General features: G+C 45.1%; 1 protein-coding gene across 1 annotated transcript; it reads right to left on the bottom strand.

Annotated features, from left to right (window-relative positions):
* Positions 1-337: 337 nt before the first annotated feature.
* Positions 338-14,843, bottom strand: LOC124716677 (zinc finger protein 503-like). Its single transcript, XM_047243215.1, has 2 exons — positions 14,620-14,843; positions 338-566 (listed from the first exon to the last, which is right to left on the bottom strand). The coding sequence occupies exons 1-2, from the start codon at positions 14,841-14,843 to the stop codon at positions 338-340; spliced, it is 453 nt and encodes a 150-aa protein (XP_047099171.1).
* Positions 14,844-15,994: the final 1,151 nt, after the last annotated feature.

The raw sequence follows: 15,994 nt of genomic DNA, 5'->3' as shown, positions 1-15,994 counted from the left end.
CAAGACACTGTCCAATCCGTTCAAGTGGTCTTCCAAGTCCTTTGCTGTCTCTGACAGAATTACAATGTCATCGGCGAACCTTAATGGAAAAAATCCCATTGCCTTGTGAGCTACGGTAGTGAGCTCCTAGTGAGAGGAAGTCGCTCGTTGAATTATTCATGAGTGTACGTTATTAGGTGCGCGCGGTCTGCGTTGCTTGCAGCAGGTGGTCCTGATGGTGCAGTAGGGCGACAATAACTTTGGGAGTTTGCTGGCAGTGGTAGTGTGGGAGCGGTGTGGTGTGATGGGATGTGGACCGGAGGCGAGGCGAGGCAAGGCGAGGTGAGGTGTGACTGCATTAACCGCGGCGCATGCGGCCCCGCCTAGTGGGGCCGTGCTCCAGCCGCCCCCGCCTTTGTGCGGCGCCGCCCGGCGGCCTCTCGAGCACGCTTGCCGGCGGTGCTCCAGCCGCCCCCACCCCCGGGCTCCGCCTCCCGCCGCCCACGACCTCGCAGGCCGACCCGCTCCACCGGTAGGCCGCCTCTGCTTCCGCAACCACCCCCGCGTCGCCCCTCTCCTGCCTGCCACTCCAGTCAAGACGGATGGGCAGTCCCCGTCACGGCCGCTGACTGACAGCCACTTACCAGGGCAGCGATCCCGGCCGGACCTAACGGGCCGGAAGACAGCAGCCCGACCCACATATCCCGACCCCCGGGCCAGACAGCGAACCAATCTTCGTACCCGCTCGTGCGACCCATTCGTCTTTCATCGATCCTCATCAAGCGTACTGCGTGGCGTTATTGGCCGTGTAGCAGTGCGCTCCGTAGATCCGAACGGCAAGCGCCTGATGTCCGGACGTCACCCTGTAGTGAACCTGGTGAGCCAAAACATCACGAACACCTGCTTAAGAGGGGGGTAGGACGTCAAACGGGCCGACTTGGAGCAGGAGAGGCATCACAGGACATTTTAATTTCCACTGTCTATACTTTTACAAATAAATTCATAAATCTTTGTCAGCAACACCAGGAAGGAGATAGAGAAGATCCAACGGAGAGCAGCGCGCTTCGTTACAGGATCATTTACTAATCGCGAAAGCGTTCCGGAGATGATAGATAAACTCCAGTGGAAGACTCTGCAGGAGAGACGCTCAGTAGCTCCGTACGGGCTTTTGTTGAAGTGTCGAGAACATACCTTCACCGAGGAGTCAAGCAGTATATTGCTCCCTCCTACGTATATCTCGCGAAGAGACCAGGAGGATAAAATCAGAGAGATTAGAGCCCACACAGAGGCATACCGACAATCCTTCTTTCCAAGAACAATACGAGACTGGAACAGAAGGGAGAACCGATAGAGGTACTCAAGGAACCCTCCACCACACACCGTCAGGTGGCTTGCGGAGTATGGATGTAGATGTAGATTTACACTCATTGCGGTGGAAGTTCGAAAACATAACAAAATAAATTTTTTTTGCGTGTGAAAATTCATCATTTTTTCACTTACTAATGGCTGCATTCGTTGCTATAGGTACACTTCTCTTCCTAAGATAGAGAGATTCTTCGATGAATTTTGCACAGCATACATAGCATGCTTACAGGTGCACGAACCTCTAGAATTTATTTAATTTATGAAAAACCGAATGAGGTGTTGAATTTTAAACTTCATGTTTAGAAAATAACACAAATTTTGTAGTTAATTACCTCAATTTTTACCACAGTTTTTAATACATTTGAAAAATTCTAGAGTCTCATACACCTTTAAGTATGTTTTGTATGCTGTGCAAATTCATCGAAGAATCTCGCTAACTTATGAACAAAAGTGTACCTATAGCAACAAATGCTGCCATTAGTAAGTGAAAGAAATGATGAAATTTCAAATTATTTCGTTATGTTTTACAACTTCCACTGCTAAAAGTGTGAATTCGGAATCCTTCCTGGTCATGCTGACAAAGTTTTATAAATTCGAAACTTCCTGGCAGATTAAAACTGTGTGCCCGACCGAGACTCGAACTCGGGACCTTTGCCTTTCGCGGGCAAGCGCTCTACCAACTGAGCTACCCAAGCACGATTCACGCCCCGTCCTCACAGCTTTACTTCTGCCAGTACCTCGTCTCCTACCTTCCAAACTTTACAGAAGCTCTCCTGCGAACCTTGCAGAACTAGAACTCCTGAAAGAAAGGATATTGGGGAGACATGGCTTAGCCATGGAAGTTTCAAATCAGCGCACACTTCGCTGCAGAGTGAAAATCTCATTCTGGAAACATCCCCCAGGCTGTGGCTAAGCCATGTCTCCGCATATCCTTTCTTTCAGGAGTGCTAGTTCTGCAAGGTTCGCAGGAGAGCTTCTGTAACGTTTGGAAGGTAGGAGACGAGGTACTGACAGAAGTGAAGCTGTGAGGACGGGGCGTGAGTCGTGCTTGGGTAGCTCAGTTGGTAGAGCACTTGCCTTCGAAAGGCAAAGGTCCCGCGTTGAGTCTCGGTCGGGCACACAGTTTTAATCTGCCAGGAAGTTTCATATCAGCGCACACTCCGCTGCAGAGTGAAAATCTCACTCATTTATAATATTTGTAAAAGTATACACAGTGGAAATTGAAATGTCCTGTGGTGCCTCTCCTGCTCCAAGTCGGCCTGTTTCACGTCCTATCCCCTTAACATCTTGTTTGTCCGTCTTACATCACTGTATCAGGGATCCTACAGGTTATTTGGTAGGTTTGTGGAGGTACCCTATCTGATCAGAAGTACCCGGACACCTGGCTGAAAATGACTTACAAGTTCGAGGCGCCCTAAATCGGTAATTCTGGAATTCAGTATGGTTTTGGCCCACCTTTAGCCTTGATGACAGCTTACACTCTCGCAGGCATACGTTCAATCAGGTGCTGGAAGGTTTCTTGGGGACTGGGAGCCCATTCTTCACGTAGGGCTTCTCTCAGGAGGCCTGTCGATGTCGGTCGGTGAGGCCTGGCACGAAGTCGGCATTCCAAAATATCCCAAAGGTGTTCTATAGGATTCAGGTCATGACTCTGTCCATTACAGGACTAGCACTAGCAACATGCTTTGCAAATAATGTCCAAATTCGGTTATTATTTCTACGTGTTATCACCATGGTCGCATTAAATGTTTCAACTGTTTATTTCTTATGTGTCTAACCACGTATCTGTTGTGTTCAACATTACAAAATGTTGTAAATTTAGGATATATGTGACATAAGAAACGGTATATATTACAGTATTAAATTTCAGAATGAAATTAGCATATAAAAAATGCGCCCCAACCTAGGGCTGAACCCTCAAGCTCCTGCATGATAACCCAAAACTCAAACCACTGCACCAGCTGCACACTACAAGTAAGTGCTGTCTGAGATAGTTACCCTTCATGTGGTTACAGTGTTGCCAGATTGCCACTCTTTAACGTCCTTCTTCTGCCAGATGTATTCGCCGGATGAAATTTTGTGAGAGACTTTTTTTTTTTATCTCTGGCATTTGAGGAGTCGAGTTGCGAAGCCCGAGTGCGCGAATTTCGCTTCACCCTGTATAAAGGTTCTCGTAACCTACGAACATTTTCGAAGTACTTATTTATACTTCTGTCTGTTACTTAAAAATAAACAGTATATGGTTGAAATGGCTCTGAGCACTATGGGACTTAACTTCTGAGGTCATCAGTCCCCTAGAACTTAGAACTAATTAAACCTAATTAGCCTAAGGACATCACACATATCCATGCCCGAGGCAGGATTCGAACCTGCGACCGTAGCGGTTGCGCGGTTTCAGACTGTAGCGCCTAGCACCGCTAGGCCACTCCGACCGGCATGCGTATTTACCATGAAAGTTCAACAATCCAGTGTTCATATGTTGGGCAATTTATTTTTGTTTAAAGTGGGGACCACTCATGTTCATTACGTTATTCAACATAATTCTTTTGTGTATGTTTACACAGATCAACGCTACTTTACAGATAAATCATTTGAATGGAGTACTTAAAGGCAATACAGGTCTTATACAGAGAGTCTCGCTAAATGTGTTTGCCTCTGCAAGTTACGAAGTAACAGGCGACGGAAATATTTGTTGCGGTAGGTCACCATAAGAAACGTTACACTGTCTGCGGAGCTATGAACATAGTTTATTGTGTTATTATCCAAGGAGTTACAGCAAAAAGACACAATTTTTTACATGGAACAATAGTTGTTTTTATTTTGCACTGGAATCAGTAACACCAGTTGTGCATACAATTTAAATTTCATTCCTATCACTTTTAGTTTGGGAGCTACAACCTTTCAAAGTTTCAGGGGCAGATACCACAGCCGGCCGGGGTGGCCGAGCGGTTCTAGGCGCTACAGTCTGGAACCGCGCGACCGCCACGTTCGTAGGTTCGAATCCTGCCTCGGGCATGGATGTGTGTGATGTCCTTAGGTTAGTTAGGTTTGAGTAGTTCTAAGTTCTAGGGGACTGATGACCTCAGGAGTTAAGTCGCGTAGTGCTCAGAGCCATTTGAACCAGGTACCACACACGCTGCGCGTAACGCAATGCGCCTTCTATATGTGGTGCGGCCGAGTTGTAACGTCGCCGGTGTCACGGAGCGAGAAGCTTCCTCGATGCGCTGTTAGACTGCCGACTGCCGCCGCACACGGCCGTATACCCGACAGTTCGAGCCACACAAACAAACGGGACTGAATATACCACAGTTACTGACATCGGATGAAGATGGCACACACGAACAACGAGTACTTTGTCATGTTGCTGATGCCCGGCAAGTGCCGACTCGATGCCACACGCCGTGAGATATTCTAGGCGAAGAGCTCCGGCAGCCATTGCGTTCTTACGTGCCGAACAACGACTTCGGGAAACAGGGCGCTTGGTGATGCGCCACAGTAACAGATGAAGAACTGCAAGAAGCTGCAGTACACCACGATCCTCATGTCAGCTTACGAGCCGTTGCTACAGTCGCTGGTGTCAATCTCACATGTTGTTTGTTGTTGTGGTCTTCAGTCCTGAGACTGGTTTGATGCAGCTCTCCATGCTACTCTATCCTGTGCAAACTTCTTCATCTCCCAGTACCTACTGCAACATACATCCTTCTGAATATGCATAGTGTATTCATCTCTAGGTCTCCCTCTACGATTTTTACCCTCCACGCTGCCCTCCAATGCTAAATTTGTGATCCCTTGATGCCTCAGAACATGTCCTACCAACCAATCCCTTCTTCTAGTCACGTTGTGCCACAAACTCCCTTTCTCCCCAATCCTATTCAATACCTCCTCATTAGTTATGTGATCTACCTATCTAATCTTCAGCATTCTTCTGTAGCACCACATTTCGAAAGCTTCTATTCTCTTTTTGTCCAAACTATTTATCGTCCATGTTTCACTTCCATACATGGCTACACTCCATACAAATACTTTCAGAAACGACTTCCTGACACTTAAATCTATACTCGATGTTAACAAATTTCTCTTCTTCAGAAACGCTTTCCTTGCCATTGCCAGTCTACATTTTATATCCTCTCTACTTCGACCATCATCAGTTATTTTGCTCCCCAAATACCAAAACTCCTTTACTACTTTAAGTGTCTCATTTCCTAATCTAATTCCCTCAGCATCACCCGACTTATTTCGACTACATTCCATTATCCTCGTTTTGCTTTTGTTGATGTTCATCTTATATCCTCCTTTCAAGACACTGTCCATTCCGTTCAACTGCTCTTCCAAGTCCTTTGCTGTCTCTGACAGAATTACAATGTCATCGGCATCTGTGTGGCATATAGTACACGGCCACAAGTTTCACCCGTACCGCCTGTCACTGACCCAGGAGCTGCATGGGAACGATTTCCGTGCGAGAGTTACATTCTGTGAATGGGCCATGCTTAATTTCACGCTGGAGTCTTTACAAGGTGTTATGTTCTCTGATGAGTCCACGTTCAGAAATTATGATGAAGTGAATCGCCATAATGTGCACTACTGGGCCGCAGACAATCCTCGGTGAGTACGAGCTGTCGACGGTCAACGTAGGTGGTCTATTAGTGTATGGTGTGGAATCCTTGGTGATGAAAACATCGGTCTTCACTACTTGCCAGGTACACTGACGAGTGAGTTATATCGCGCGTCTATAGTCGATAGTTTGGGTGGTCTCCTTGAACATGTGTGTCTACACACGAGGGTCCATATGTGGATGCAGCACGATGGTCACCCAGCCCATTCTGCGCGTGCTGTTGTGGAAGAACTAAACAACAGGTTTGCAGGGAGGTGGTTGGGGCGCCACGGTCCTCATTCATGCCCAGCAAGGTCGCCCGATTTAACAGCATTAGATTTCTTTTTGTGGAGATATCTAAAGGATCGTGTTTATGTCACTGAGCCCACATCCCCAGATGATCTAAAACGGGGCAACTAGGACGTATGTTGCTCCGTGACACCGGCGATGTTACATCTCGTCCGCAGATCCTTTAGAGGCGCATTGAATTGTGCATTCAGGAACATGGACACACATTTGAACATCTCATTTAAATCAGCTTCCCACCGCCAGAACATCCATCACCCACCACACAGCCAAGTATTACGTACGGCGTCTGGTATCTGCCCCCTGAAGCTTTGAAGGGTTGTAACTCCCAAACTAAAAGTGATACGAATGTAATTTAATTTGATGTATATACAGCTGGTGTTACTGAATCCAGTGCATGATAGAAATAACTATTGATCCATTTAAAAAACTGTATCTTGTTGCTGTGGATAATAACACAATAAACTATGTTCATAGCCCCGCAGACAGCGTAACGTTTCTTATGGTGACCTACCGCAATAAATATTTCCGTCGCCTATTACTTCGTAACTTGCAGAGGCAAACACATTCAGTGAAACAGCCTGTATGTTACAACCTCATCAGATCCTTAATCCCCTACTAAATGATAAGACGGACAAAAGTAAATGATTACATCAAAGAAATTTATTTCCGACGACTAGTTTCGGAGCAACACTTAAGCCATCGCCAAGTCTACTATAAAGCACAAGAGTACTTTCATTCCTTGGCCCACGTGTTTACAACAGGGAGTAGACTATACACTGCTAATGTACGAGTATGATATGGGTTCTACGATACATGGGCCAAAGAATGAAAGTATTCTTTTAATTTATAGAGGACCAGTGTCGCGCCGAAACTAGTCGTTTCAAATAAATTTCGTTGCTGATACTGCTGTTGTGGTCATATGTAATGGCTTTAGTGGCACAGTGTCCAGTCGCTCGCGAATAAGGTATCAACTGAAATTGACGGTAGCAGAGCAAAAGCTGAAATGCTTTACTGTGTTTTCCGAAGGCGAGTATTGCCCCAACTTAGTTCCCGTAGCGCTGAAAACAGGAGTGAGGGAGATATCCGTGTCAGTGGCGTCGAGTAACAGCTGAAATCGTTAACACTGAACAAAGCCCCATGGTTCGATGGTATCCTTATCAGATTCGATACCCAACTCGCAACTGAGTCGGCTCCTCTTAACTATAATCCAGCGTGAATCTAACCGAAAGACTGATGCCGACAGGCGGAAGGGAGCACACCTGTCTACAAAAGAACATCAGAAGTGATCCACGAAACTACTGTCCAATATCTTTGACATCCATTCGTTGCGGAATCTTAGAACATAATCAAAGCTCAAACATAATGAGGTATCTCGAAGAGAGCGACCACCCCCACGTCAACCAGCGTTTATTTCGAAAATATAGGTCATGTTAAATCCTACTCGCACATTTCCCACCTGACGTCTTATATTAATGATCTTACGAGCAACATTAATAGTAACCTCAAACGTTTCATAAATGATGCAGTTATCTACAATAAGTACAGCCTGAACAAATATTCAATAAGACCTCATACGATTTTAAAGAGATGCAGTGATTGGCAGCTTGCTTTAAATGTTCCAAAATGTAAAATGGAGCACTTTACAAGAAAACGTAGCAAGTATGAATATAATATTAGTGACTTCCAGTCGCAATTTGTACACTCAGACAAATACACGTAACACTTAGTAGGGACATGAAGTGGTATGGTGACATAGGCTCAATGGTGCGTAAAGGAGGTAAGAGTTTTGAAAATGGTTCAAATGGCGCTAAGCACCATGGCACTTAACATCTGAGGTCATCAGTCCCCTAGACTTAGAACTACTTAAACCTAACTAACCTAAGGACATCACACACCTCCATGCACGAGGCAGGATTCGAACCTGCGACTGTAGCAACAGCGCGATTCCGGACTGAAGCGTCTAGAACCGCTCGGCTACAGCGGCCGGCTTAACAGTTTTCGGTTTATTGCTATAATTCTAGGAAATACAATTAGTCTATAAATATAAATCACTCGAGGGACCCATCCTAGAATATTGCTGAAGTGAGTGGGACCGGTACGAAATAGGACTGACAGGGGATAGCGAACGAGTACAGAGAACTGATGACTCTAGGAATATACTACAAACCCTGTCATAGGGACTGTGAGGATAAGATAAGATTAATTACTGCACGCACAGAGACATTTAAACAATAATTTTTCCCGCGCTCCATTCGTGAATGGAACGGGAGAAGGCCTAACAACCGGTGCAGTAGGGAGTACCCTCTGCTATGCACTTCACAGTGGTTCGCAGCGTATAGGTGTAGAGGTAGACATTACTGGCTTTTATTTCTCGTAGGCCTGTTGCGTTGTATATGTCTTGTAAGGACATTATATATTGAAAAACCAATTACGTTGCTATAATGTTTTTATTGACCTCTTCTGACCGCTGTGAGCTCATTTAGAACCCCACGATAATTTTCGAGCTATCTGCAAAAAAGTCAACCTTGAATAAAACGTTTTCGTGCATTTTTATTTTCTACAAATTACATAACGATTTTGAATTACCTACATGCTTAGCACGTCGTTATTGCCGGTGCTGTCGAAATGTTAATATAGCTGGAGATGTATTAAACTTAAGTTTATGTAGGTATTGCACACTATTTTTGAGATGGTCTAATTATAATTGTATTCGACAGCCTTTAACAATTTATTATGGTTACATGTCTGTTGTTCTATGGGTTTGTGAGAAGTTATTATCTTTTTCTTGTTTACCAGAATTATCAATATGTATCTGCTTTATTTTATGGGTTTGCGAGTACATATAATCTTTGTTCTCTTTATTGGTACTATAGTTACGTCTCGGTTATTAATCTGTGGATTTGTAAGAATTTTTAATCTTTGTTTTGTTTACTCGTGGTGTTAATTTATTTACTCATGATCCAGTTGGATGATTTCAATAAAGTTGTCGATATTGTTTTTATGTTTTAATTCAGTTTGTTCATTTGAGATTTTGTTGGAATATTTACACGGGTTACTGTAAACTTCTATTTCTTCCGAAGGATTTAGTTTCGGGCCCTTCGGTGTTACGTGCGAGATTCCTATAGCGTGTTATAACTGGTTTAGGTGTTGATTCTCTGTTCTGATTTGATGACACAAGTTGGATTGGTTCGTGTCGCTATGTCTTACGAGTTCTTCATATCGTATTTTGAAATTTCTGCCCGTTCGGCCTACACAGCATTTTCACATGAGTCACCTGACTGCAAACGACAGCTTCGCCAGTGCGCTGCCCTCTTCTACTCTGTGTACGCGATGCTGCCGCCATCTTTAAATCACATCGCTCTCCCTTGACTTTTGTCACCTCATTGTATGTGAAAACTATATTGCAGCACTGGCGACGAATAATGCAGTGAAAGTTTTACATTTGGTAACCAATTCTCCTGCTCTAAAAATTCGTACTAAAGCAAACCTGTGTGAAATTCTCTACAGTGGGTAGCACATATTTCTTTCCAGTGCCCACGTAATAACACGATGGAAAGAAGTTAAAGAGCGAAGGGCACCAAGCAATTGAGGAGTTGTTTATTCATATTTAAATTTGTCAGTTGAGTTAACCTAACTTCTTACTGGTCTCAAATCATGATATCTGAGCTAATCAAAAAAGAACTGAAAGAAAATTGTACCAATTAAACTAGCACTTTTTTATATGACGACCCTACACAGTTAAGATAGATGCAATTGTTTTGAGTACCAGGGGCACGTTTTATGTAGCTGACCCTGCCAAGATATATTATTTCCTTTATTACAGTCGTTTTACATGAACTGACGACAGTAATGACGAAGATCGCTTTGTACCGTGCTCGAAACACCAGAGGCCCTTCCGTTTGCATGTTCGGAAGAGCCAGTACTGATAATTTATTCCGCGCACAGATAACGCTGCTTGTCACAGCTGGAACCGTGCCACGCTTATGCAGGCCATAAAGTCTAAATCTTCCGGACGCTGGGCAAACATTGCACGTCCGTTCTCCTCTTTTTGGAGCGCGCAAATTTGTACTGGGCACGGTTCCGTGTCACAGACAGGGACACATTACTGTTTAAACAACCCCATGTTTGAGTTAATTCCGTGCCTTAAAGGGGCACCATCTCTTCGCACTTGCCATTGCCGCCACTACACCACGACACAGGCTGTGAAACACTGTCTCCGTCACAGTATGACGGATGTTTTATTTACACTGAAGAGCCAAAGAAACTAGTACACTTGCCTAACATCGTGTAGGGCCCCCTCCACCCCCCCCCCCTCCCCCCCAAGACGCAGAAGTACCGCAGCACGACTTGGCATGGACTCGACTAATGTCTGAAATGGTGCTGGAGGGAACTGACACCATGAATCCTGCAGGTCTGTCCATAAATCCGTGATACTAAGAGGATGTGGAGATCTGTTCTGAACAGCACGTTGCAAGGCACTCCAGACATGCTCAATAATGGTCATGTCTAGAGAGTTTGGTGGGAAGAGGAAGTGTTTAAACTCTGAAGAGTGTTCCTGAACGTGTGCGGCGTCGCATTGTTCTGCTGGAATTGCCCAACTCCGTCGGAATGCACAATGGACATGAATGGATGCAGGTGCCAGACAGGAAGCTTACGTGCGTGACACCTGTCAGAGTCGTATCCAGGCGTATCAGGGGTCCAATATCACTACAACTGCACATGCCCCACACCATTACGGAGTCTCCACCATCTTGAACAGTCCACTGCTGACACGCACGGTCCATGTATTCATGAGGTTGTCTCCATACCCGTACACCTCCACCCGCTGTATACAATTTGAAACGACACTCGTGCGACCAGGTAATATCTTTCCAGTCATCAACAGGCCAATGACGGTGTTGACGGGCCCAGGTGAGGCGTAAAGCTTTGTGCCGTGCAGTCATCAAGGGTACACGAGTGGGCCTTCGGCTCCGAAAGCCCATATCGATGATGTTTCGTTGAATGGTTCACACGCTGACATTTGTTGATGGGCCAGCGTTGAAATCTACAGCAATTTGCGGAAGGGCTGCACTTCTGTCACGTTGAACGATTTTCAGTTGTCGTTGGTCCCGTCCTTGCAGAATCTTCTTCCGGCCACAGCGATGTCAGAGATTTGATATTGTACCGCATTCCTGATATTTCACGGTACGAGCATAATGGGGGGCACCTCGGAACTCACGGACTTCCAGCGAGGTCAGGTGATTGGGTGTCACTTGTGTCATGTGTCTGTACGCGAGATTTCCACACTCCTAAACATCCCTCGGTCCACTGTTACAGATGTGATGGTGAAATGGAAACGTGGAGGGATACTTACAGCACAAAAGCGTACAGGCCGACCTAGTCCGTTGACTGACAGAGACCGCCGACAGTTGAACAGGATCGTAATGCGTAAGAGGCAGACATCTATCCAGACCATCTCACGGGAATTCCAAACTGCATCAGGATCCACTGCAAGTAGTATGGCAGTTGGGCGGGATCTAAGAAAACGGATTTCATGATCGAGCGGCTGCTCATAAGCCACACATCACGCTGGTAAATGCCAAACGACGCCTCGCTTGGTGTAAGGAGCGTAAACACTGGACGACTGAACAGTGTAAAAACGCTGTGTGGAGTGACGAATCACTGTACACAATGTTGCGATCCGATGGTTGGGTGTAGGTATAGCGAATGCCCGGTGAACGCCATCTGCCAGCGTGTGTAGTGCTAACAGTAAAATTCGGAGACGCTGGTGTTATGCTGTAGTGTTTTTCGTGGAGGGGCTTGCACCCCTTGTTGTTTTGCTTGGCACTATCACAGCACAGGCCTGCATTAATGTTTTAAGCACCTTCTTGCTTCCCAATGTTGAAGAGAATTCGAAGATTGTGATTGCATCTTTCAAAACGATCGATCACTTCTTTATAATGCACGGCCTGTGGCGGAGTGGAAACGTGACAATAACATCCCTGTAATGGACTGGCCTGCACAGAGTCCTGGCCTGAATCCTATAGAATACCGTTGGGATGTTTCGGAACGCGTACTTCGTGCCAGGCCTCACCTACTGACATCGATACCTCTCGTCAGCGCAGCACTCCGTGAAGAATGGGCTGCCTTTCCCAAAGATACCTTCCAGCACCTGATTGGAAGTATGCCAGTGAAAGTGGAAGCTGTCATCGAAGCTGTGGGTCAACACCATATTGAATACCAGCGTTACCGATGGAGGGCGCCAAGAACTTGTTAAGTTATTTGCAACCAGGTGTTCGGATACTTTTGATCACATAGTGTACTGAAGCAGATCGACGGAAGAATGAAGTACAAAAATGAAGCCGGCCACTGTGGCCGAGCGGTTCTAGGCGCTTCAGTCTGGAACCGCGCGACCGTTACGGTCGCAGGTTCGAATCCTGCCTCGGGCATGGATGTGTGTGATGTCCTTAGGTTAGTTAGGTTTAAGTAGTTCTGAATTCTAGGGGACTGATGACCTCAGATGTTAAGTCCCATAGTGCTCAGAGCCATTTCTCTTAATTCGAGGAAGAAATTTCTGAGTATGTACTTTCGGAGCACAGTGTTGTATGGTAGATAAACATGAACTATGGGACATTCGGAAAAGAAGAGAATCGAAGCATTTGAGATGTAGTGCTACAGAAAAATGTTGAAAATTGGGTGGACTGATAAGATAAGGAATGAGGAGATTCTCTGCGGGATCGGCGGGGAATAAATGGAAAAAACTGACAAGAAGAAGGGACAGGATGATATGGCATTTGCTAAGACATCAGGGAATAACTTGCATGATACTAAACGCAGCTGTACAAGGTAGAAATTGGAGATGAAGACAGAGATAATTAAGGACGTAGGTTGCAAGCGCTACTGAGAGATGTAGATGTTGGCGAAAAACAAATAAAAATTAAAAAATACGGCATTGAGATAGACAACCTGTGTCGACAAACAGTTAGGAGCAGTTACGCTATTTTTTCCGCATGCCCAATTGAAAATACCAGCGGTCGGATCCGATCCACCAGCCATCGGTTGCCCACCCCTGTTTTAGTGCACGCACACTGAACTTGTTTCTGGCCGACTGACAGTTTAAGTAGTAAGTAAGTAATACATGTCATTTTTCTTCTAGTGTTATAGCTATAGACATCGCTATTGTTCTCAATTTGTGATAGATTGTTCATCACGAATTTCACCAGCGAATACATATATTGTGAATCAAGAGTTAAAATGTCAAATTCTTTGAAGAGCCATCTACGAGACGAAAATGGGTGAACATCAGATATGACTTCTTACTGCTCGCTGTCGTGCAATCAAAACCGTTGCCTAAGTAATGGGTTGTCGCAGAAAGTTATTCCATTAGACAATATTAAACGCAAACATGCAAAAAAACGTTAGGAGGTTGTTTCTTTTGTTTACAGAACTAGCCATTATACGAAAAGCGAAACTAGCTAAACTTAATTGTTTGAGAAGTTCAGTAATAAGTTTCTTATGGTTCAATTTTTTCATTAGTATGTACTCTATATTACCGTACACTTGTTCATGTGCTACGTCAGTTATTGGTATTCCCCTGTTTGCAGTACAGAACTGAATATAGTGTGTTCTCAGTGAAACTCAGAATAAATCTTTGAGAAACATCATTCACAATTTCTACTATTGGCTTCTCTCTCATGGGATTTATTGTAACGCTAGTGCTGTGAACAAAAGCTGCTGATTTTTCTTGATGATTGTCATGTGGCATGTCATTCAGTTCCGCAGGGTGGTCCAGCTGCCGCTACTGGTGGATTATAAGCAGACAGTAGTGCCTTCGAATACCACTGCCAAGATTTTCATCTTCTCTCGCTCACCCCATGCAAACTCTTACGGAAAAAAATGAACAGGACGTTTTTGTCGGAAATTTAATGTAGTTAAATTGTGATTCGGATGAATTTTCGCTAGAGCCCGTAGCTTTCGAATTATTGGAGGAAAACATAAACGTGACCTTCGAAAGCGTGTTTCTTGAGTACCTCGAAAACTGTGGCCTTCAGCGTAAACGTATCCCAGCAAAAAATTTAACTGTATTAAATTTCCTGCGAAAAAATCCTGTTCACTTTTCTGTGAGACAGTGAGTGTGGACGTAGTTAAAATGTTCTCTTCTTCCAGCTTAGTTTGGATTATTAGCGCAACCTTGGTGAAGTGTAAGTCAAACCAGTTGTTTGTAAATCTAACAATTCCACAAAACTTGAGCTTTTCTAAGAGAGTGGCGTAATCTTCATAATTAAATGACTTGGACAGATCACAAACCCACCAGACGCGCGATGAATGTCTTCAGCTAGTGAGTAGCGGTAGGAACCTACGCAACTGTTAGCAGCTTGGTGGTTGACAGCACTGACCTGAGGAACATGTAGACTCCAGTGGGCTCCATGGCGCGGCTGATGCCCTTCCAGGAGGCGAGCATGTTGTACTTCTGGCGCGCCGTCAGCGGGATGCGGGGGTCCGTGGCCGGGGGTGGCGGGCCCGCTTGGGGGCAGGACGCTCCGCCCCCGCCGCCTCCGCCGCCGCCACCTCCTCCGCTGCCTCTCTGAAGCACTAGCAGCTTTCCCAGCTCGCAACCCATGGCCGCAACGATCCTCCTGATCTACGTCAACAAATTGCTCGGCTGTTGCTGCTGTTCAATCCCACCCTCAACTCCTAACTCTCCTATGCAATACTTCTCGCTCTACTCCTCACTGACACCTTCAGCCCTCTCAGTTGCTCGTTTGAGCCCAGTAACAACACACTACCTCGGCCAAATATTTTGATGCACACACATGCGCTACTTTCTAGTAAACGCACCACCAATTTTTGGCAATAGCGTAAGGGCTATACAAATAAACTAGTGAACACTGATAAAGCATTCAGATGCGACTGCTATCGACGTAGTTCAATATGAGAGGTTCCGGTCTCCTACCCACATTCAGACACAGGGTTGTGCACAGAAAATACCACAGTAAGTCTCATTAAATGAGACAATAACAGCATATACGACGTTAATACTGACACTAATTTGCTTGTTAGCAAACAATAACGAATTTCACCTAGATAATGTGGCTCAATAATTCAATAATACAGCAATAATATTATTTTCCGCTGTCCAGTTCCTACTACATTCTGTCTCATTGAGCATGTAAGTATGTTTTTCTAAAGCCTCTTCACACCAGTAATTACCAAAATATATTACGCTGACGTCCGTAGCATCTGAACGGACTGGAAGACTACAGTCTTGAGTAATTGTTTCCGAAGCGACTCTTAGCTTTTACTATTTACACTCTGAACCGAGCCTGGTAGTTTTACACCTAATTTTGAGTGAGCATTGGCAGTGATGGAGGTAAATACATGGAGATCGCTAGTAAAGTGGCGTGTAGAAGACACGTCTATTTACCACCTTACAGATATGAGCAACAGTGTAGTTTTCTGTAGGGTATTGGGGATATTAACTTCGCACTGAACAGAGTGTACAATAGTTCTCCAGTGGGGGATGGACAGCACGTTTTAATTTTTCTTCAGACACCAAACCCTTGTAAGTCTGATACAGTGGTGCATCTGTCGTGGAAGTGCTTAGAATGAACTGAGAAATTGCCAGCACAGAGCGACATTCTCATTCCGTCCCCATGAGTCTGACGCCTTCTCAAAAAGTCCTCGCGATATCTCGTAGTACTGTCGCCAGCTACCGGAGAACGAACTGTCGTTGCTCGAAAACGACGTAAATGATCCAAGGGAAGAGTTGGC

Source organism: Schistocerca piceifrons, chromosome 9 (genome assembly GCF_021461385.2).
Source record: "Schistocerca piceifrons isolate TAMUIC-IGC-003096 chromosome 9, iqSchPice1.1, whole genome shotgun sequence".
Taxonomy (NCBI): Eukaryota; Metazoa; Arthropoda; class Insecta; order Orthoptera; family Acrididae; genus Schistocerca; species Schistocerca piceifrons.
Note: the sequence above shows the minus strand (reverse complement) of the source record. Positions and strands in the feature narration are given on the sequence as shown.

Bases quoted from the DNA above. Each gene is read 5' to 3' on its own strand.
- LOC124716677 (XM_047243215.1), bottom strand. From the start codon at position 14,843: ATGGGTTGCGAGCTGGGAAAGCTGCTAGTGCTTCAGAGAGGCAGCGGA. The intron at 567-14,619 runs GTCAGTGCTGTC...TCTTGACTGGAG, and splicing joins GGAGTCTACATGTTCCTCAG to TGGCAGGCAGGAGAGGGGCG.